At 42.9% G+C, this 21,779-nt stretch overlaps 1 protein-coding gene across 1 annotated transcript in view; it reads right to left on the bottom strand.

Moving 5' to 3' along the window:
- LOC123952976 (guanine nucleotide-binding protein G(q) subunit alpha) overlaps positions 1-21,779 on the bottom strand; it is a 306,339-nt gene that overhangs the window by 84,469 nt on the left and 200,091 nt on the right. The window contains exon 3 of the mRNA XM_046022777.1: positions 14,182-14,336. Within this exon, the coding sequence (XP_045878733.1) occupies positions 14,182-14,336 (155 nt within the window). The remainder of the gene's footprint in view (positions 1-14,181; positions 14,337-21,779) is intronic.

The raw sequence follows: 21,779 nt of genomic DNA, 5'->3' as shown, positions 1-21,779 counted from the left end.
TATTTACTCTATACAAAAATCAAGTCAGAGGAATGAAAGAACTTCTAGTTTCCATGGGCAAGCTGGCCCCCAAACACGCTGCCCAGTCAACCATGTCCACTCACATGCTCCAACTCATCCTGCACACAGGTGCTGTCATGTTCCTGCAGTAAAGAGAAATCATGGCTTTCTGGTACTCGAAGGTGAGCTCAACAGACTACTCCAAGCACGAATGTGTCTTTGCAGAGGAGAACTTAGAGAATCATCACAGGAAGTGGGAAATCACAACAGGGCCCATGACGGAACAAGAGAGAATCGGGGTGCTGTTTCTGTGACCAAAAGCACTTGGAAGGACTTACTGACTCCCCTAAAAATGTGACCTGTGTTGTCTCTCCATGACCCAAGTGCACTACTGCAATATCAGCTGAATATCCAGAGTGTTCAGACTTGCATACTTTTCCTTCTTCGCCTTTCCTTTACTCCTTTTCAACATCAGCACCATCCGCAAAGAGGAATGACAACCTCACAACAATGAACTCACTCGGAGCAGTGACATGCTACTTGCCATGCTCTGCTCTATCTGTTCACTGTACAAACTGTACAGCAAGGAAATGACTATCGAAGATGTTCCATGCATTTCTCCAGTTCTTGTTTGGCATTCTTTTTGCTTTGTCTCAGTGGGTGGTGGGGAGAGAAAGGCTCACTTTGATCTGGAGTATTAAAGTTGTATTAATCCAGCTCCCCGAAAGGAAAAAGCTAAAAGGAGCAGGACTGAGGTCCGCTAGTTATACCGCACGTCATCTAGAACCCAACCCAAGGCAAAGCCCAAACACCTCCAAAACAAGGCAAGAAGAACAAAACGAGAAAACACAACCAACCACCCAAAAGACATATAAGTGACTGTCTCCCAAAGGAAGGTCTGGGTGTCTCAGTAGCTGCACCAGGACTGGGTTGTGGATGATTTGTGGAGCCGATGAAATGTGGCTGCAATGGAGTCCTGCATTTTTTGCTCCAGGGAGCAGCCAGCGTGGAGAGCTCCTCCCCACCTAAGCCCCATCTATGTGGCCCCCTTGCTCTGGGCTCACCGCACCTTCTTCATTTGACACTGGCTTAGGGGAAACAGCCACACCTGTTCCTGTAGAAATGTGGCACAGAGCGGTAGGACCTGCACGTCCTCTCGTGTTGATTCTTGTCACATTCTAAGAAAAGGTAATAGAAGAGTCTCTGAATGGAACCGTGCTTCCCACTGAAGCATCTGATATTCTGAAGAGAAACTTGGATGGGCTATGGGGGGGGCTCACGGTGGATTATTCCATTCATTTAACCTTTTACAAAGAAACACCAAGGTCTGAACAAATTTATACTGCAGAGTAAATTCAGAGAGTTAATTATAGCTGTAATTTGTTTTGTAGGAATGATTCTGAGTGGCTGCTGAGGTCATTCTCAGGGTGTTGCTATGGTGACAGGCACAAGGTACATTTCCAAGGCGATGTATGTGTCACAAGCGGCCGGCAGTAGCTCTCTTCTGATGTCAGGGAGAGCAATCTCCCATGGTCTACATGGGACTTATTTAACTGTCTAGGAGACAAGGCATGTTTAAGAGTGTGCTAGAAAATGGGAGGTTTAGTTGATGAATCTGTACTCCAATCCACCCATGGGGACTGAATAACTTGCTGCTGCTTTGAGACATTTTGTAATTGATAACTTGGTAACTGATTAAAAAAAAAAAAACCCTCAGTATTTTCCCACATGTGTTTGCCCAGTCAGGACTCTCTCACACTTGGTGGAGTCAGGGACCGTGAGTACCTTTGTTCGTGTTTGGTCACGGACACTCAGCCGAGGGCCTAGAACACAGCAGGTGCTCAACACGTGACCCAAATTAAGATAATTTTGTAGAAAATGTGGTAGTGGTTATGACGGCAGGTTATAACTTCTAGAAGAAAATATAGGAGTAAGGGAGTTGTTAGCTACCTGCCTTTATGTAATTACCTCTCTGGGCTATTACTGGCCTGATTATGTAAGAACTAAATTCTGAATTTAAATGCTTCTGACGAATAGAGAGACAACACAGAGAGGAAAGGCATCTTTTAACTTCATTTAGCAGACATGCTTGCTGCTCTTCCTCAGGTCCTGGCCCCAGAATGAAATAATTTGTCTATCAGTTTCATGCTTGTCAATATCAAGCTTTCAGGCCGTGGAATTCCCTCTAGCCCTGGGCAAACGGAGGGAGTGGTACCTTACTGACAGGCAATTCTGACATGTTCTCTTTAATGGAAGAAACAGGTTTCTGATGGTTTTCAGTGAAAAGCAAGGCAATAGGAAAATCCATGTAGTAAGATTTCAATCATTGCCTTCCTATCACAAGAAAATTACAGGGTCATCTAGAACTCACGATACATTTTGACTACGACATTCTCATAGGTGTTAAGGCTATGGGCGAGATTCCTCATGATACAATCCCTGTCTGCAAAGGACTCTACCAACGTGTGGCAAATAAAGGGTTATATGAAAAGGAGCAATGGTAAAGTTCATTAGGGATAGAAAGAACATCTGTATATTTTGGACAGAGTCATTTTCTGGGAACTTGTTTGAAATGTCTCTAATCCTTGGTGATTATCCACAAAACATCCTTCTGTAGTATGAGTGATTTGATTAAGGAAATCGTGCTCATTAGTTTACAATTACACCTTGTACCTGCTAACTTCCTTATATATTTAACTTCAGGGTTGCCTCTGGCTATAGACAAAATAAGAAATTCAGAAATGGGATATAATTATTTTAAATGGTTAAAAATATATGAGAGAAGCTTAAATGTCACCAAAATAAAAACTCCAATCAAACGAATTATGTTATTTTCTCTCTTGAATATGCTTTTTAAAAAATCCAATTGAGGGCACCTGGGTGGCTTAGTTGGTTAAGCAACCAACTCTTGATTTCAGCTCAGGTCATGATCTCAGGGTGGTGAGATGGAGCCCAGTGTTGGGGTCAGAGCTCAGTGTGGAGGCTGCTTAGGACTTTTTCCTCCCCTTCGGCCTCTGCCCCTCCCCTTCCTGCCCCCCTCCCCCTTCCAAAAAATTCCAACTGCTCCTCTCTTTTGATAGTCGTTTGTCAGTAACAGTTTTAAATGCATCTTCCAATTTAATTTATGCTGCCGTCTGACATGTAACGAGAGCTTATTCTTGTTTGAAACATCTTTTTAAAATTAAAGAGAAGGGACGCCTGGGTGTCTCAGTTGGTTAAGCCTGCCAACTCTTGGTTTCTGCTCAGGTCATGATCTCAGAGTCCTGGGATCTAGTCACGTGTTGGCTCCCTGCTCAGATGGGAGTCTGCTTGTCTCCCTCTCCCTCTGCCTCTCCCCCTGCTCCCTCCCTCCCTCTCTCTCTCTCAAATCAATACATCTTTAAAAAATATTAAAGAGAAAAAAAATCCCACCACCTATGACTGGAAGGGTAACTGAAATCTACACCAAGAACAGCGCAGAAATTGGAAATACAGTGGGTTGTTTTTTTTTTCTTTTTTTTTTTTTTTGGATGAAAGAAACATGAATGAAATTCAGAGATGACTCAGCAGGTAAACTATATCACATTACAGCTGTGGTTAAAAAAAAAAAAGTTATAAGTTATAGGCATACAACCCTCAGCAATTACACCAAAAGGGGGAAAGTACCTGTGGGTGGTAAGTGAAAAAAGAAATCTCTGACATTTGGTATAAATCCAACCAAACAGAGTAAGAAAAAGGAATAGCGCCTTGGCGTAGTTAGCGGAGCTCGCTATGGGGCAGTGGTGCGGGTGCATGTGGCGCACTTCGACTCCTGCACAAGGGCCTCCTGTGGAGAAGCTGTACTTATGACAGATTTGCAGCCCAAGTCAGAGACTGAAATGAAGTTCTGGCACAGAAAATTCAGGGTAGAATTTCACATTTTTAATTATTGAAAAGAAGGTTAGAAAAACTAGGTCGGCTTCATTAAAAATCTTAAGGAGACCTCATTGTAAGAGGAACAGTCTTGGGGGAGATGAAAGCTAGATCACGCCGTGAGATCTTACTTGGCACGTGGAAGCTAAGGAGAAGCCAGAAACACACGGTTCCTGTACAGGAAACCCCGTGACCACAAGGATTCAAAGGCAAAAAGGAAAAGAAATTGTCAAAGTGGACCTTAAAAAAACAAAACAAAAAACACCAACCTCCACCTCCAAAAAACTGGAGGGAAGTACCCACTCTGTAAACCTGCCATTCTGAGGGGAGAGCCCTCCAAGTCCCTCCCTCCTTTGGCAGATCCTGTGGCTGAAAGGAGCCTGGTTGGTAATCTGGTTAGGCTGGTTAGCTGCGCCGGATTACTCAATACACAAACACTTCCATTCCCTGGAGAGCTCATGTTGTGGAGGGCCAACCTTGACTTTCCTCCTTCCTTTCTAACAAAACCATGATCAGAGCTCAAGAAAACACAGCATCTATTGCAGGGATTTGGGTCCTAAAACGTTATTTGTTTTCAATACAAAATTCCAGATTCAAAACAAAGATCACCCGGTGGCAGCAAGCAGGTGTCACTCTCACGGTTTGTGACAATGACTCATGGGAGACTATTCTGTGGGACAAAAGAGAAGTCTAAGGAATCCTGCATCAAAATGATCCTTTGCCAGAGAACTTAAACCAACCCAGAAAAGCAGATTTGTAAAAGTAAATTAAGTAGCTCATAAAAGGTCCTATCACTGCATTTGTTACAGATTTTCAGATTCTTAGGAATCTTGTATATGGATAGGTGATCTGAATGTTTCACATAAAGGGACTGCCAGTGTCAAATGGGGAACGGGCCAGGCAACGGTGTGTCTGCGAGACAGATGCGAGAGCCAGGGCCAGGCGTGGGTCCCAGAGACACTCTCAAGTCTGTTGCTTAAACAGATAAATTGACCTTATAATTAAAAACAAAAGCAAAACGAGACGAGAGAGAGACAGAGAGGAAGAGAGGAAGAAAAAGGAAGGAAGAGGCCTTTTTCAATTTGCTCATTTGGCTTTGCACTTTGCTAACTTACTTGTCTTTTATAGGATAACTTTCAAACCTGAGATTGATTTTGATGCAATTTTTACACTTCTCAAACATACCAAGAAACATCAGGAAACTGCTTCTTATCCCTGCCTGCCTGTCCTTAACACTGCCTGGCAGTGTTTAATTCAGTTAATTTACACAAATTTATTGCAAAGCTGTTATATGTGAAAGCTGATGCACTATGTGTGCTGGAGGGAGGGGGTTGGCACAGGGAGCTGGTACGAAATACTTAAAATATATATATTCTGTGCCTTGAGGGACATCAGGCTACCTGGGAAACAAAGATAGCACAGATGAATCAATTAAGAAATAATTAAGTGCAAAATTGTTAGCTGCTAACTATGAATGCAATAAGAAAAGAGAGATGATTATGAACTATAGTCACTAGAGAATAGTGTGGAGAATTGTGGGGGTGAGTTACGCCGTGCAGATGAAATGGGATTTGAACAGGTAGAAAGGGAGAGAGAAGATGGGGAGAAGTTAGGAAAGACACAGAATTTATTTACTTCCTCATTATTCACTCTTTCATTCAATTACATTCTCTAAAAGTCTACACTGAGAGCTAGGCACTTTGCAGACAACAGTCGGAACCATAAAATAAGGGAAAAAAGATGTGAGTCTTGTCCTCCAGGAGCTTGGACTCTGGCAGTGGAAATGAACATACTATAAATAACTATACTATAATGCAGACACGATGGAGGTCAGCAGAGAGGCTCCGGGGACTGGAGCCAAGCGTGAGCCGTGAGAAAGAAGGCTGCTGATTAAAGCAGGTGTCTCCATGTCATGTTCCCTTGACTTGAGTACTGGTTCCGTAGAATCAAAACTTTCATTCTGACAAGGATGATCGGGTCCGAGGAACTCCTCATGCTAAACTATGTGAACTCATTCCAGATCAAAATTCAGTTCATTACTTTATTTAAATCCAGATGCCATAGTGATAATGAAGAAACCCATCAGGGTCAGCCAGAGTCAAAAGACTGCCTGCAGGGAGTCAAAACAGAGGAACCCAAATGACCTGAAGGATTACATGTGGACAGCAAGGTTCCTGGGCTCACTTGTGACTGGAGGTAGGGTTGTCTTCCGGTCACGTGCACGTTCTCTTAGACCCCTTACAAAATCCTGTCAATCCTACTTGGTTCCGTTGGTGGTTCAACCCTATTACACTCTCCTTTACCAGCTGCATCACACACTACAACGAGGCAAAAGGCAAGACGTGTAAGACACGATCCTTGCTCTCAGAGCCAGATCAGCTCAACGAGTGCTTCTGGTCATCTATACCAGCTTTCATTGAGACATTGTTTGCGGGCACTTAGAGGCAGTGCCATGGAATATGAGATAGAGTTCTCTCGTGCTCGCTTCTATCAAGCTTTGTTGTGCAAAGCAATACTTAGGGAGTCCCACTGAAGGAATATAGGCCAATCATTCCCCGCATACTCTCAACTTCAGCTCTGGGTAACTCGGAGCCTTTGAACATTCAGTCTTCTTCTGTATGAGCGATTTGCCCTTTTTGGTGGTGGTGGTGGTGGTGGGAGGGAACAGACAGTAAATATTCTAGGCTTTGTGGGCCATTCAGTCTCTGTTGCAACTCTTCAACTCTACCATTGGGTGTAAAACCAGCCATAGACAATATGCAAACAAATGAGCAAGGCTGTATTCCAATAAAACTTTATTTATAAAAACAGGCAGCAGGCTGAATTTGGCCCGTGGGTTTGCCAATTCCTGTTCTGTAGTAACAGCAGCCCTGGTCTCAAGTGGGGACAATGCCATCCTGGGTAGACCCACCTAGAGAAGGCACAGATGCTCGGCCAAAACGTGAGCAGACAGCAAAGGGACAATGTGAAGCGTGTCACCCACAGCCACCAAGCCCTTCAGGTAGAGTGAATGAATGGAATGCCCTTTCCCTACTACATCTCATAATGAAGGTTAGAGTGTTAAAGCATATCTAAATCTTATCTTATTATCTTTAAAGCGTCAAGCTTTATTATATTAAATAATATTAATAAATAATTATAATTAATAAATAATATTAATATTATTATTTATTTATTATTCCGAAGAAGGAATAATAAAGGCTGGCATCCGAGAATCATCAGAGTTCACTGTGGAAGACAAATACGGGTTTTTTGTTTGTTTTGTTTGTTTTATTCTTGCAAAAGGTTATTAGGAGATACGGCTCATTAGATAACAAAACGGAACAAAAATAGAAGTAAATATGTCACTCAAGAGGAAAAAAATGACACCTATTGTCACTCCTTAAAAAAAACAAACACATTCAAGATCAATGCGGTCTTCTGAGCTGAAGATGGCATTTTTAGTCATTTACCCATGTAGAGAATAATGTCTTTGTTCATTTCATTTTCAGGTAAATTTCGGGGTGCCAGATTTTCATTGGACCGCATAGGATAATGGTTTCTCAGATAAGGACAGTCGACTGTACTAGAGGATTTCAGAATTTAAAAGAGAAATTAGAGATTATAGATTGCACACCAGAGTCTGATGCAAGTGAGATTTACTTAGTGAAAGGCCCAGAGGTGATGAGTGGTAGAGGGAATTCCATTAAAGCTTAGACCTTGAGTCAGTGTTCTCTTGACCAGACAATGGTCTTGTCTGCCTCCAAAAGTCTGCAGTAGGCTTTTGCTTCCTTTTTATCATCAGATAAAAAAGTCAGGATGGCTGTGAGAGTCAGAGGAAACACTAGACGTCCAATATTTGGCTCATCAAGTAGGGAACTTTTAGCAAGAAATCTCTTCAAGAAGAACTCAGCCCTAGATCAGGCACATAGGATAAATCTACCCCTGAAATTCCTTTTGCATTTCAAATTCAACAGTCAAATTCCTTGTGCATTTTTAAATTAAATTAAAAATTTAAGCATGAGGTTAAAAGTCAACTCCAATGGTGGCTTATGCCCCAAAGCCAACTTATATGTGTATTTTAGATTTATGGGATATGGAACATATGGAAATTTCAAGAAGGTGTCTGATCTGCTGAACTCCTTGGAGGGAATTTCAGGCAAGTGAGATTAGGGATTATTTGGTCTCTTAAGGTGAACACAGATAGAGCAGTCTTTGCCAAAAGCCTGCAGTGAGGACTTTTCTCACTATGTGCCAGTGTGATTGAGATTTGTGTTCTCTGGCTAATGTCAGGGAGCTTTCGGTACTGTAGGCAGTGAACTCATTTGACCTGATGTTTCAGTATATTAAAGCAGGTGGTGGACCCCAGAAAAAAAAAAAAAAGTAAACCTACAGCCATCTGTTTATTGTGTTCTTTATCTAAAGATATTCAGAGCCCTCAGGCTTTTTTTAATCAACAACAAAAAAATTAATAAAGGAATTTATAAAATTCTCCAGCATCTTAGCATGCTTTTTATTCTTTTAATAAATAATATTGGAAGACTATATCAAATTAAAGCCAATTGCAAACTTCTCCCAAACTGCTTCTGCATCGCCTGGACTTCTCCCATCTCCTTGCTTCTGTGCTGCCTGTCCTCTGAGCCATCTGATTGCTTATTATGATCAGTGAGTTGGCTAATCAAAGTAGAAAAAGGGAAGCTCAAATGATTTTGTTGTATCCTTCTTATTGGCTCCAGTTTGACTGCAGCAAAAAGTTAATGGATAGAGTATGGGGGAAAACGGATGAGATTATAGGCTAAAATAAAGAAATAATAATTCTGAATTATCTGTGATTTAGAACATCTTCCATGGTGTATGAATAACTTCCGTGCGGTTAAACAGGGCAAAGTTTCTGGATGTTAATCAAAACCCTGATAGGTTTGTTTTCCAATAATTCTTTTTTTTTTTTTTTAAAGATTTTACTTATTTATTTGACAGGTAGGGATCACAAGTAGGCAGAGAGGCAGGCAGAGAGAGAGAGGTTGAAGCAGGCTCCCTGCTGAGCAGAGAGTCCAATGCAGGGCTCGATCCCAGGACCCTGGAATCATGACCCGAGGTGAAGGCAGAGGCTTTAACACACTGAGCCGCCCAGGTGCCCCTGTTTGCCAATAATTCTATATAATTTTCCCTCTTGACCTTGTACATAGGGAGGTACCTATAGGCAACATTTATAAAGATTAATGAGTAATTTGCATCTTTCCTGGTAAGTGATTTACCTACTCACAGATATCTTTCTATTAGTCTATCATCTATTTATCTAACTACGGTCAATTTTCTACCTACCTATGTCTCACCCATCCATCCACCCTCTGTAAAGTATTTCACAGTGATTAAAAGCTTGGGCTCTAGAGACAGAAATCTGATTTCAACTCCTATTCCTATCACTTTCTAACTGTGTGACTTTAAACAAGTGACTCAACCTCTCTGAGAACTGGTTTCCTCTATTGTTGATGGGAATGATGGGAAATATCTACCACTTTAGGTCGCTTTGAGGATTAAATGAAATAATGCACATAGATGACTAAGTATAGAATCTAACATAAAGGAAGTGTTCAGCAAACAGGGGCTACAATGGTAACAGAACTTTCCAGAACCCAGACCTCCAAAAACAGCAGAAAAAAAAAAACAAAACCAAAAACAAACCTTGAATACTTTCAGCTCTGAAACTTCATAGTTCATCTAGAATGACACCTACATCAAGGTCACTGAAATCATGGAAAGTATCCATCTATTATTCAGGGAACAATCATTTGTGAAGGTCAAATGTGAGCAGTCCCTATCAGGTTTTGAGGGGAGAGACCCTTTAGCAGGGACTATCAGAGGCTTGCCCCCTGAATAGGGTCTTAAAGGATGAACAGGAGTTCAGCAGATAGAAAAGAAGAAGAGAGACATGCTTGGCCTTTGCCCTCAGCATCCCTGGCAAGTGGCCGGCACTGAGTCTCAGCATCAGCAGGGTCCTACAGAGAATAGCGACGGTGCTGCAAATTTGGAGCAGAAGTGCGTGACAGGCCCCACCTCTCACCCTGCTAATGATGACCAATGTCCATGTCCCCTGAATCCTAACTGAACGAATCACAAGTAGAGACAGCACTCAGAAAAGTCGGTCCTGAGTTCGGAAAGAGTTCTGTAAGGTGATGGCATAATATAAGAAATCAGTTCCAGGGTGCCTGGGTGGCTCAGTGGGTTAAGCCTCTGCCTTCAGCTCAGGTCATGATCTCAGGGTCCTGGGATCGAGTCCCACATCCGGCTCTCTGCTCAGCAGGGAGCCTGCTTCACTCTCTCTCTCTGTCTGCCTCTCTGCCTACTTGTGATCTCTCTTCCTCCCTCTGTCAACTAAATAAGTAAAATATTAAAAAAAAAAAAAAAGAAATCAGGTCCAGAGTATCAATGAAGTATTGTTGATTTTAATTATTCAGAGAGAACAACAAAGAAGACCTACCGGAAGTAGAGGAAGGAGCTAAAATGCTAAAGATACACCAGTGGGGCGCACGCAAAAAATCAGGAAAGAGGTAACAACTATCCTGACTACAGAGAAAAGAACGACTTGAGTCATGTGTATTTCATAGTTCCTCTTTGAAAATGAAGCCATTACAGGGACTCAGTGGTACTCAAGATGTGAGGCCCAGATCCTTCTCGGTGCTCTTCCTACAGTCCCCAGAGCGCCTGGCGGGGCGACACGAGAGAGAGAGAGAGAGAGAGAGAGAGAGAGAGAGAGAGATGGAATGCAGCAGCAGGTGGGTGAATCCAACATACCACAGGTCCAATCCTTGTGTTGGGAGGGTTTTCCTAACTAAGGAAAAGGAAAAGTGCCCTGACTAACTGGGGAAGACTAAGGGGTCTCTAATCCTCTGTGGGATTAAAGGCAGGCCAGCCGGGTGCTGGGCAGTGGTCTATAAAGAGAGCTAAAAACATCTTGGAAAGAGACCAGAAACACGAGGCCAGCTAACTCAGGTTCCTACATACAACTCCTTACATAACTGGTAGCAATATATTGGTTCTACTCCCCCCTTGAAGCAAACAGTCTTCTAGAGAAAATAAAGGGGGAGGGGAACCCCAAGCAAAAGACCAAACACCTCCCTACGTTCATGTGGCTAAAATGACCAAAGGTTCCTGCTCAGCCAAGATCAAAACATAGGACTTTCAGCAGAAAATTTATTAAAGGGTAATCAAATAGCACCAGCCGAGGGAAGAAACTTCTATTTCACCAAAGAATACCAATGTGGACCGACTGAGAAAAGTAGAAAAATCCCTCTTTTATAAACCCTAAGGGATTTATTAAATCACACAAGACATCAAATGGAAGTAAAACCATTAAGTAAGAGTTGATGGGGAGCCAGAGAATCACCCAGTGACAAGGTATCACCACACGGATGGCTTTTGGTGGCAGGAAGAAAAAAGTAGCTTTATCATGGAGGGCATCAGCGCCCTAATACCGTGGTGAGCCTTACTGTCACCAGCGATGAGCAAACAACATCACTTCGAGTGCATTCTCCTCACATTTAACTTGAATCTAATTTGAGTCTTTAAATGCAATTTCCAGCTTATAGTAAGTTCAGGAGACAAAGGAGCAAGTTAATTCACACTATATAAAGCCGCAATCAGGCTAATCTCTTCAAATGCAAACAGGACTCTCCCAATCACAAGAGCCCAAGGGACATAAAAACCAAACTATGTGCTGTCTTAAAACCAACCAACCCTAAAGGACATTTAGGAAGAATTTAGGAAGTATGACTATGAAACAGGTGTAATGAGAAAAAGGACCAATGATTAATTTGAGATATAATAGAGTATTATTTACTATGAGGGGAAACGTCCTTTTTTTTTTCCCCAAGAGATGGGTACTAAAATGTGGGCATCTAAGAATATGTAATAATTTTCTTTCTTGCTTCTGCACACAAATATGGTCAAAAAAAGAAGTAGGTACGTGTGCATACACATAGACCCACATATATATGTAGTTCAGAAAATCAACTTCTCCATATTCCCATCAGCGGAAAGTGAAACTGTTTAAAGAATAATCATTTGAAGGGATTGAGATGAGCCTGTCCCAGCTGCCCCCCACACCTCGGTCTGGCTCTAGCATCAGGGACGTACCCAACGGTATGGTTCTATGGCCGCCTATCCAACAGAATGCTAAGATGGCAGCTTTCCCGGAATCCCAATGCTAATGCAGGTCTGAACAAACGGTCTTGAAGAGCTCTTTCCCTAAAGCAGTAGACACTGCAAACATCCTATTCTTGTACTAACTCATGCGCACCACAAATCTCAACCAAGGACTGTCACCAGATATGGGAAGAGCCTTGTCTCAAGGACACAGGCACAGCAGCTCATACAGGTGTTGTTGGAATCTCTCCCAGGGTCCATCCCCAGAGCGGGAGGCAAAATCATTTCCTAAGGGGGAACCCTGACCCTGGTAAGAAGGTAATTATTAGACACTGGTGCTCTGAGGCCTCAAGACCTCTCTGTAGGTAGAAAAGTCACAGGTGAGAGGTAGAGACTAGAACAGCGAGGAAGGGGGAGAGACAGGATTAACCTCTTTCAGAGAGAGAGGTTAGATGGGATGAGAGCTTAGAGGATTTATTAGTTAGTATAACTTGATAATGGAGGATTTATTGCTTAGTAAGGTGCAGGAGAGGCATCCCCGGAGTACAGTGGGACATGCAGAGGAGGAAGAGGAGAACCGACGAGAAGGACAGATGAGGGTGGAGGGGGAAGCAAGCAGATAGGAGGAGACATACTGAGCAGGAACAGGGAACAAGAGATAAAACACAACAGCACCACCCGGAGATAGATGAAATGGGAAATGGCAAAGCAAACAGAAGGACAGAGGGGGCAGGAAGTAAGAGAAAGACAGCTGGTCAAAGGTTGAGGGGGCAGAATTTGGAAGAGACAAGAGCTGACTGCATCCCTCATGTGTGCACTCACAGAAACGCATACAGTAGGGGCTCCAGGGGGAGGGACGAGGCCCCAAGGCAGGCAGAGAGCAGAAGAGAAAGAATGGCAGAGCAGTGGCGTGGAGGTGTGGAGGAAGGAAAAGCAAAGTCGGGAATGAGGAAAGTGCACCTTCCACAGGCACACCAGGGGATTCGTACTAGTTAACATACGGCCGGCGATCCTGAGCCTTCTACTGCACATTCCAGAACTGTGGAATTGAAGTGTACCACAGGAGAACAAGAATGGTCTAGACCAGGCACCATTTCTGCAGCTGACCTGAATGATAACTTATCCTACACAAATGCCTAGAACGTGAGTAAGAACGTGACCCGTTATATCGAGAAAACAGAACTGAACAGCTCTTGGGTCTTCCAGGCACTCCGGGTGCGGCCAATCGGCCCAGGGGGCTCCTTATCTTCCCCACCGCTCTGCTCTCATCCAGTGGCTCATGCATCCTATGAACCGCCCTGAGGCTGCTGACGACTTTCCACCCATTCTTCTGTCCACCCAGAACCCACACAAGAGGCAAACGCTGGGTTAACGTGATTAATGTAGACAGAAACCTGGCTAAGTACTACAGAAAGTGCATTTTTTTCAGGCGCCTGATTATCTAGATTGCTGACTGCCCTGACTACATTAATTCAATGACTGCCAGAGCTTTGCTTTCTTTCTGTTAGGCGAGATTTAATCTAGAGAACTAACAAACCTCTCTAGGATGCAAATCTCTCCCAGGACCCACAATTTTGATTGACAGCTCACAGAATAATTTTGGAATGCATGCAAAATTAGGCTCACGCGATTTTCATGCAAAGGCAAACCTATCCATCAACATAATAGTGGCCCCCAGAAAGCAGTCAAGGTTCTGTGTCTGGAAACTGGAAACTGGGAAGTCTGACGTGTTAGAAGCCATAGTCAAGGGTATTTTTTTGTTTGGAGCTTTTAACATGTGTAGGTGCTTTCTAGCACATGACAAAAAGATCAGAAATTTGTATAAAAAATTATTATTCCAGGATTTCGATTCACAACGGAGTCTGTTTTTGAGAATTGCTGGTCTGCAGTTTGGTGGAAGAGATGAGCTGGTAAAAATCAGAGTCCTCGAGTCCTCAGTCTGTTTTTCAAACAGAGGACGGTAAAAGAAATACTCTCCCTGACTCATGATGCCAGTCCCTTAGAATATAATGTAAGTGTTTGAGGTTGGCACGAGTTTACACGCTAAACCTCATCCTAGCTGGAGCGGGAGGCCGATACTGCACGTGACACACAAGAATGCGGAAGCTGTCGGTGCAGAGCACACGGAGCTAGAGAAAGATCCATAGGGCCTCTCGGGTGAATACTCACTATTTGGTAGAGTCAGACAACTGATACTCTCGTCGTCGATCATAGCATTCCTGGATTCCAGGATCATTCCATAAACTCTTGATTGCATCTACGTACGGATTCTCAAAAGCAGACACCTTCTCCACGTCGACTTCTCGAACCAACTGTGCATGAGCCTGTTAAAAATAAAAACAGGAGTTTAATCTCTCTCCTTTCTGTCACTGAGAACTGCCTCTAGTTCATATACTGTACTGTGCACCACTGAGATCTTCCTTCATATGCTTTTTTCAGACTGGTTTATCGAAGTCTTGTTGCTGCTCCTGCTTTTTTTTTTCGCCCCCCTTAGAGAGAATCCAGTCTCAAATCTTTCCCTAGTAGAGTAAACCTTGAGGCTACTTGAAGTTGACTAGAGGAAGACAGGGAAGACAGCATTGGGCTCCCATCAGAACAGTGAGCATGTCATGTTACACATATGATCATTCCTGGTGATTATCAGAATCCTAAACCAATGTTATTAAAGAGAAAATGGACAGAAATAATTATTCCCTCTGTGTTTATAGTTTCTCATCATCAAATACATAATTTACCCAGCCCTTGAGTGTTTATGACTTAGCAGAGACTTAATCACACTCCTCAACTAATAGGGTTCAGTTTCTATCGTTCCTTTCCAAGATAGGATATAAAACCCCTAGAAGAACAATTAATATTAATGATGTGAAACACAGTAACCATTCCCCCCCTCCATTCCAATACACCCTTACTGCCTAAGTATTTATTTCATATCTGCCTTATTGACATTATCAGATTGAGAATTTTATTAAATTTTTTAATGAGGAAAAAGGACTTTGTTGTTTCCAGCATACAACATTCAGTAGGAAAGAGGTAAGGAGATTTAAAAAATTTTTTTCAGCAAGATTGATATCAAAATACTGTATGGTCAGCCCTGAAATTAACCAAATTATACCACTGCCTAAAATCCCAGTCAAAATAGGGTTCATGGAAGTAATAAATTACCTCCATAACTTACAATGACATATAGTACATTAACATAGTTACATAAAATATGTATGTGAATTATACCCACATGTAAATATGCAAATAAATATAACTACCTTGGAAATTGAAGGTAAGTAGCTGATAACATATTTATATACTCTTACTTGCAGAAATAAAAATTTTCAAACTAGGTTAGTGGATGGGCATCATGATCACATGATGACCTAATTATTCATTTCAAAGAGTTTTATGCAGATGGAATTTCAAGACATTTTTAAAATAAGTTTAATCTATGTTAGACCCTGTCTGCTTCCCAAACTTCACTTTTCTTCTCTTCCAAGTGGGAAGGGCCCCATATCATTAGACTAATCTTGACTTAAACAAGGTTTCTAGAAGCCCAACATGAGACTGAAGAAATCACCTTTCTTGTTAGTTCTGTTCTGACCTTGCACAATCTAGTAAGTGAGAAATTCTAGCTCTGCTCTGGACCCCAATCTTCGAAAAGGGATCCCTGTAGTTGCTTTCTGTACCTAATCACCATCCAGGCAAACTGGCTTGTTATCCCAGCAGCAAACTTGTCAGCCTGGAGTCCTCTTTCTGGGTCCCACTCCAGGTGGGCTTACCTTAGTCAAAGGTCCTGTCCAGCAGATATATGTCTCATACCTCTGCAGGTGTACCTAATGTCAAAGTTTCAAACCCCTGCCTTTCCGCCCCTCCTCACTGAAACTTCCAACTTAGTGTCCTGAGATAGGACAATGATCACATCCTTGGCATGATCCTAAATTAGAGTCCCTAGGGCTGTGTCTTCATTACAGGGTCCTCGAGAGGATTCTTGTGGTCTGGGGAAGCAGCTGGGTACAGGAGCAGGGGTCTACAAGTATGCCTTCCCACTGGATATACTCTAAAGACAAGGTTTCGAATCTGACTCTACTTCTGATAACCCCGGGTAAATTGCTTACTCTTTCCACATATTATTTCTGGTGGGGAACATACTGCCCCACCGGCCTCAGGCTGCTTTGTATTGTGTTACAATACAAAGTGTGGTCATTCTCGAAAGGTAGTGTTACACGGGAATTTGAGAGAAATGCACATCCTCTGATCCTCCAACCTGGAGCATCAGAAACTCTGGAAATAAGGCTCAGCAATCTGTTTCAAGATTCTGATGCGTGCAAAAGTCTGAGAACCAATGCAAACTACAAAGCACACAGGTGCTAGTTGTTCTGATCGTAATTAATTGCCTGGGAAAATTGTTATGGGAAGCTAAAGAGAAGAGGCTCAGAGAAGCAACAGCTACTCTAAAGCAGATGTCTTAAGAGATGGGAAGCTACGGAAATGACTAACATGGGCTGGATATAGGCAATAGGGAGTAATGGGGACTGCGGCATGTTATGAATACGTTCCCTAATTAAAGACCGCAGCTGCTGCATAGCTCCAATCAACTGCTGCCATTGGCAAGGTGGGCCCGTGTTGCCAGCTCTACCAATTTTTCAAGGAAGCCTAAATAAATAAATTAATTAAATAAAATAAAAATTCTAGGTTTTCCTGTGAATTAACCTTAATTTTAGATCTTGGCAACCCTATAAACGATAAAAGCTAGTTCAGGGGCCACTGATTTGCAACATGTTCTAAAAGATTCTTTTTTATTTGCTTCCCTGATAAACTTGACCAATAACACTGTCCCACACAAACTGGAAAACAGTAGCTGGCTATCGGTGAACACTGAGAAGGTGATTTTCAGTACTTTTCCACAAGAACACTTAGACAAATGATTATACGATCCATAGGAAGAAATGGTGGGAATCTCACTCTGAATAGTGGTAACACAGGTTAGTATAGGTACTATTTCTATAACACGTTTGATACTTACTACCCTGGGCCAGTCATAGCATTTGGAAGGAGTCCTCTTTCTGTGTCTAGAGAAACAGGCGTCTGCCAGAGAAAACAGCTTCAACATACCAGACACTTTTCACTATGATGATTAAATGTTTATTGGACCCGGATGAAATGCTAGGTAATACAGCAGTTAGAGAACTAGACAGCGTTCCTGCGGGGGGCTGGGTGGTGGGGACAGTTCATATGAATGGCAACCAAACAAAGCACAGGATTATGGGCTCCAGGAATAGGAACAAGACAGAATATTTGCATTTCCATCCTTAATTTCCATTGACTGTAAGGGCATTTTAATTGAGACAACACTGTCAACAGTGTATGGTTGTAACTTTCCACCAAGAGCCTGCTGCTGTAAAATGAGACTACTTCCAATTGCCAGAAAACTCCTGTAATTTCCTCTCCTGGTCTATCTCTGCTTGCTTTAACTTACAACTGGAATGCCTTCCCTCCTCCTTTCTGTACCTCCTTTAGCTTTTGCTCCAGAGCTATATTAGAGGCTACCTGCCACAGGAAGTTACTCCTGATTGTCTGCCCCTCCAAAAAACGAGTTATCTTTGCAGCCTTTGTACCATGGAACGTCTGTATTTTGCTTTATGTTAATAGTTACATCTTGACTTACTCCCCTTCTAGACTATACAGTGAGCAAAGGGCTGGAGGCTACAGACTCTAAGTTCGTTTGAGGGCCCATATAAGAAATACTTGCCTAATTTAATTGCACTTAAAAAGTACGCAAAAGCACAATGCCAAGTCCTACAAGTCAAAGTCAGTTTCTCAAGGAAATCTTCCACCCATTACTACTCCCGTATAACTACATAATCCTTAGCAGCACTTATCGGAGTAAATGGTGCACATCTATGTGTGTGATACCCGTTCGTGTCTTCCTCCACACTCACAGCAGAACGTCTAAGACAGGCTCAACGTGGCTCGGGACCTCGCAGCATGCCTGTCACTTGGGAGAGGCTCAACAAATATTTGTTGGATGCAGGATGCGAGGAAGGAAGAGTAGAAATTATTCTAACCTTGCAACCAGGACATCTAACTTCCAGTCCTGGCTTTACCCATGACACTAACTGGCCATGATCTTCACTTAGGGGACAGCACATTACTTTTTTAAAACTTCATTTTCCTTGTCCATAAGATGATGCAATTAGACCAAATCACTTAAGGACTTAGCTAGCCACGAGCAGGAGGATTGCAAACACAGAGGAAACGCATCTACAATGCAGAGAGCATCAGGGAGCGTGTCATACCATTTACTGAAACAAGAGCTCACTACTTCCAACCGGCGCCTGAGAAAACAGGCAGATAGAGTAAATCTGTACATGAGTAATGAATGCTACATGGGGAGTGAGCAAGCAGAATTCAGTACAAACAGAGAACAAACAGGGTGTCAGAGAGAAGGATTTAGCTGGCAGGTGGAGGTGAAGACCCAGGATGCTTCTAGGTGGGAAGGGTAGATGAACCAAGGCTTGGTGGACAAGATAAACATGGCACTTTCTGTTAACTGTGAAAAAACCAGTCTAGTGAGGAAGTTTCATGCTGACTCTTAATCCAAATTAACCTCCACAGGGAATGCGGCAGTGCTAGTCTCAGCTTCGAACCCTAACTCAGAAGGCAACCTCCGCCACCTTTGGAAGAAAATCGCTCTCAGAAAACACAGGTCACCGCTTGGGTTTCACCCGGGACAGAACTTGTAAGTCACTTCTCCTGCCTCTCGGGCTTCATTGTTTAATTCCATCCTTGCTGTTTTGGAAAATGACATCCAAATATAATCAACTGTAATTTGCATTTATATAAGAACGTTCTCTGAAGTTCCCTAAGTTATTTAAAAGTATGACAGCATTTTTACAAAATACACTTCGAATTTTAAAATTGCTTCTCCATTGGGGTTGCTGGGGGGAGGTGGGATTGGAAGATGGGGAGTGCTATCGTGAGTGCTGTGAAGTGTGTAAACCTGGCGATTCACAGACCTGTACCCCTGGGGATAAAAATACATTATATGTTTATTAAAAAAAAAAAATTTGGAAGGGGAGGCGAACCATAAGAGACTATGGACTCTGAAAAACAACCTGAGAGTTTTGAAGGGTCAGGGGTGGGAGGTTGGGGGAACAGGTGGTGGGTAATGGTGAGGGCACGTTTTGCATGGAGCACTGGGTGTTGTGCAAAAACAATGAATACTGTTACGCTGAAAAAATAAATAAAATGGAAAAAAAAATAAATAAAATTGCTTCTCCAAATGTCCCCAGTGAAAAGTAAATCCTCTCAATTTTTTTTGTAAAAAGTATTCGGTATGTGGAAAGAATATTTTGTTACATGTGAGAGTAGGAACTCTATTTGTTTTTTCCTTATTTGTCCAAATGTGCAGTGTAATTAATTGTGAAAATCACAAGAAATTATGCAAAATTACATAATTATTCATAAAAAAAGGCTAACTCTGATGAAAAGGAAAGAATTCATTTTTTTAAAGAGATTTTATTTATTTATCTGCCAGAGAGAGAGCAAGAGAGCACAAGCAGGGGGGAAGCAGAGGGAGAGGGCTTCCTGCTGAGTGAGGAGACCCAATTGGGGCTCGATTCCAGGACCCTGGGGTCATGACTTGAGCCAAAGGCCGACACTTAACTGACTGAGCTTCCTGGGTGCCCCAAGAATTCATTTCTGATAATACAAATAACAACTGCAGCTGACTGTTGGTTTTCTTTTGAACCCTGTACACAGAAAAGCAAAGTAGGTATGAGTTAGATAAACAGAATGTAAAGCACAATTCTATTTCATTTTAAGTTATAGTTGAATACACTGCATGGAATTACTTAATGATGAAAGCTCACTTTCAGAAATCTTAGCAAGCTGGAGCCAAGCCTTAGAGGAACACTGTGAAGACCAAGGAGCTACTCTTAGGCACTCTGGCAGAAGTCGAGGGAAAGACCGCACGGAAACCACAAGATGTGCCAATGTGGTAAAATGCCTTGTTTTCACGATCCGGTGGCCATAAAATTCAGGTAAATCTTGGACGTGTTGCTATTTCCATGGTCACTTCAGCAAAGGGGGAGGAATTGCATCCCCACCATGGTGGGTCTCACCCTGCCCACAAAAGGGCAAGCCTTCCAATGAGAAAAAAAAGAGGATCTTATAATCACTTTGGAAGGCTTTTTAAAAACTCATTAACAGCTTGGGGTGGCTTTCGGCTGGAATGTGACACCTAGTCCGGTTCCTACAGTCCCAAAGGAGAAAACCAAGCGGTGCCTTCCACATTTGTGGAAGCGTTCAGACACAAACATTCAGCAACTCGTTAGGGGCTGGCTGCTCTGCTGGCAAGGGTGCCCGACACACACAGAGGCCCTCTGACTTAGAGTCTAAACCACTGTGGAGTCTGTTTTAATTCCGAACCAAGGCTCACATCCTCTTATTCTTGTTTGTCCTTGGTGCTTTTTCCGTGTTCACATTTGACTCTTAAAAAACAGAACAGAACGAAAAAACAAAACAAACAAACCAAAAAAAACCACTGCAAACTCCTCAATAAATTGTGTGTTGGGGCGGCGGGGGGGAGGGGGATCCCATGCTTTTTGCTTTATTTTCTTCCGTTCTAAGGAAAGTACAGAGTAAAATAAGGGACTCTGGGATGGGATTTCTCTCTTGTAAACCACTTTCACACAGCAGGAAAAAAGGGGATTTTCTGGCAAGCTATTTAACATTTCTAAACCTCTAAGTCCCAATCTGTCAAATGAGGGTAGAAATAGCATTGACCTTAGGGGGATAAAGGACAGGAATGCACGGAAAACTCTTAAAGGCAGAGCCTAACGCCTAAAGCTACCAGTTACTGAAAAAGTGTAAGAAAAGATAAAACAGCACAGAAATCATAAACCACGGCGCACACACCAAGAGCTTCTGTGATGCTGGGCAAGTCACCCAAGCCTTAATTTGCTCACACGGGAAGTAACATTTCGCAGGTCACACTGAATGTTGGATCTCCTAGTCCTCAAACTGGCAAACACCCCTCGGCATACAATTTCCTACAGAAAACGTGGACGGGGACTATCATTTCCCAGACCGCTTCGCCTTCTCTGATTTCATCCCAACTTCAACAGCTGACCTTCATTAAGGTGCATTAGCCAGAGGGTGACAGTTGTTGTTGATACATCTTTTTATGACCGTTACTGCATCAATGACAGAGAGCAGCAATGTCACGCTGAGCTCCCGCTGGCTGGGTTCACGTGGCAAAGTGACTCAGTCCCACAGAAGAGCCTCTCCACGCTTAGGATTCAACGCATTGCTCAGCAAAATTACACATTACTACGTGACATAGGCTTCTGAAGTCCCTGACGAAGATTATAAAGCTTGTGTGTGGAATCTTCCAGAGCTAGGAATCTACAGGATCTCCTTTGCTAAAGTGCCCACTACATCCCTCTTCACCCGGGTTTGGAATGGGGACGACGGAAGCTTCACTGAGTACTCCAGAGAACCAGACGGGGAGGACGAAGGCCTGAACGATAGCTTGAGACCAAACCAGGCTTTGTTCCTGACTCTCACACACCACCCCAGTGTCTTCAGGCAGGTCACTCTAACTTCCTGAATCTGGGGACGCCTGAGTGGCTCAGTCGGTGAAGCCTCTGCCTGGCTCAGGTCATGATCCTGGGGCCTGGGATCGAACCCCGCATCCTGCTCCGCGGGGAACCTGCTTCTCCCTCTGCCTCTGCCCCTCCCCTGGCTTGTGCACACTCACTCAAATAAAGAAAATC

Source organism: Meles meles, chromosome 11 (genome assembly GCF_922984935.1).
Source record: "Meles meles chromosome 11, mMelMel3.1 paternal haplotype, whole genome shotgun sequence".
In the NCBI taxonomy this organism is placed as follows: Eukaryota; Metazoa; Chordata; class Mammalia; order Carnivora; family Mustelidae; genus Meles; species Meles meles.
Note: the sequence above shows the minus strand (reverse complement) of the source record. Positions and strands in the feature narration are given on the sequence as shown.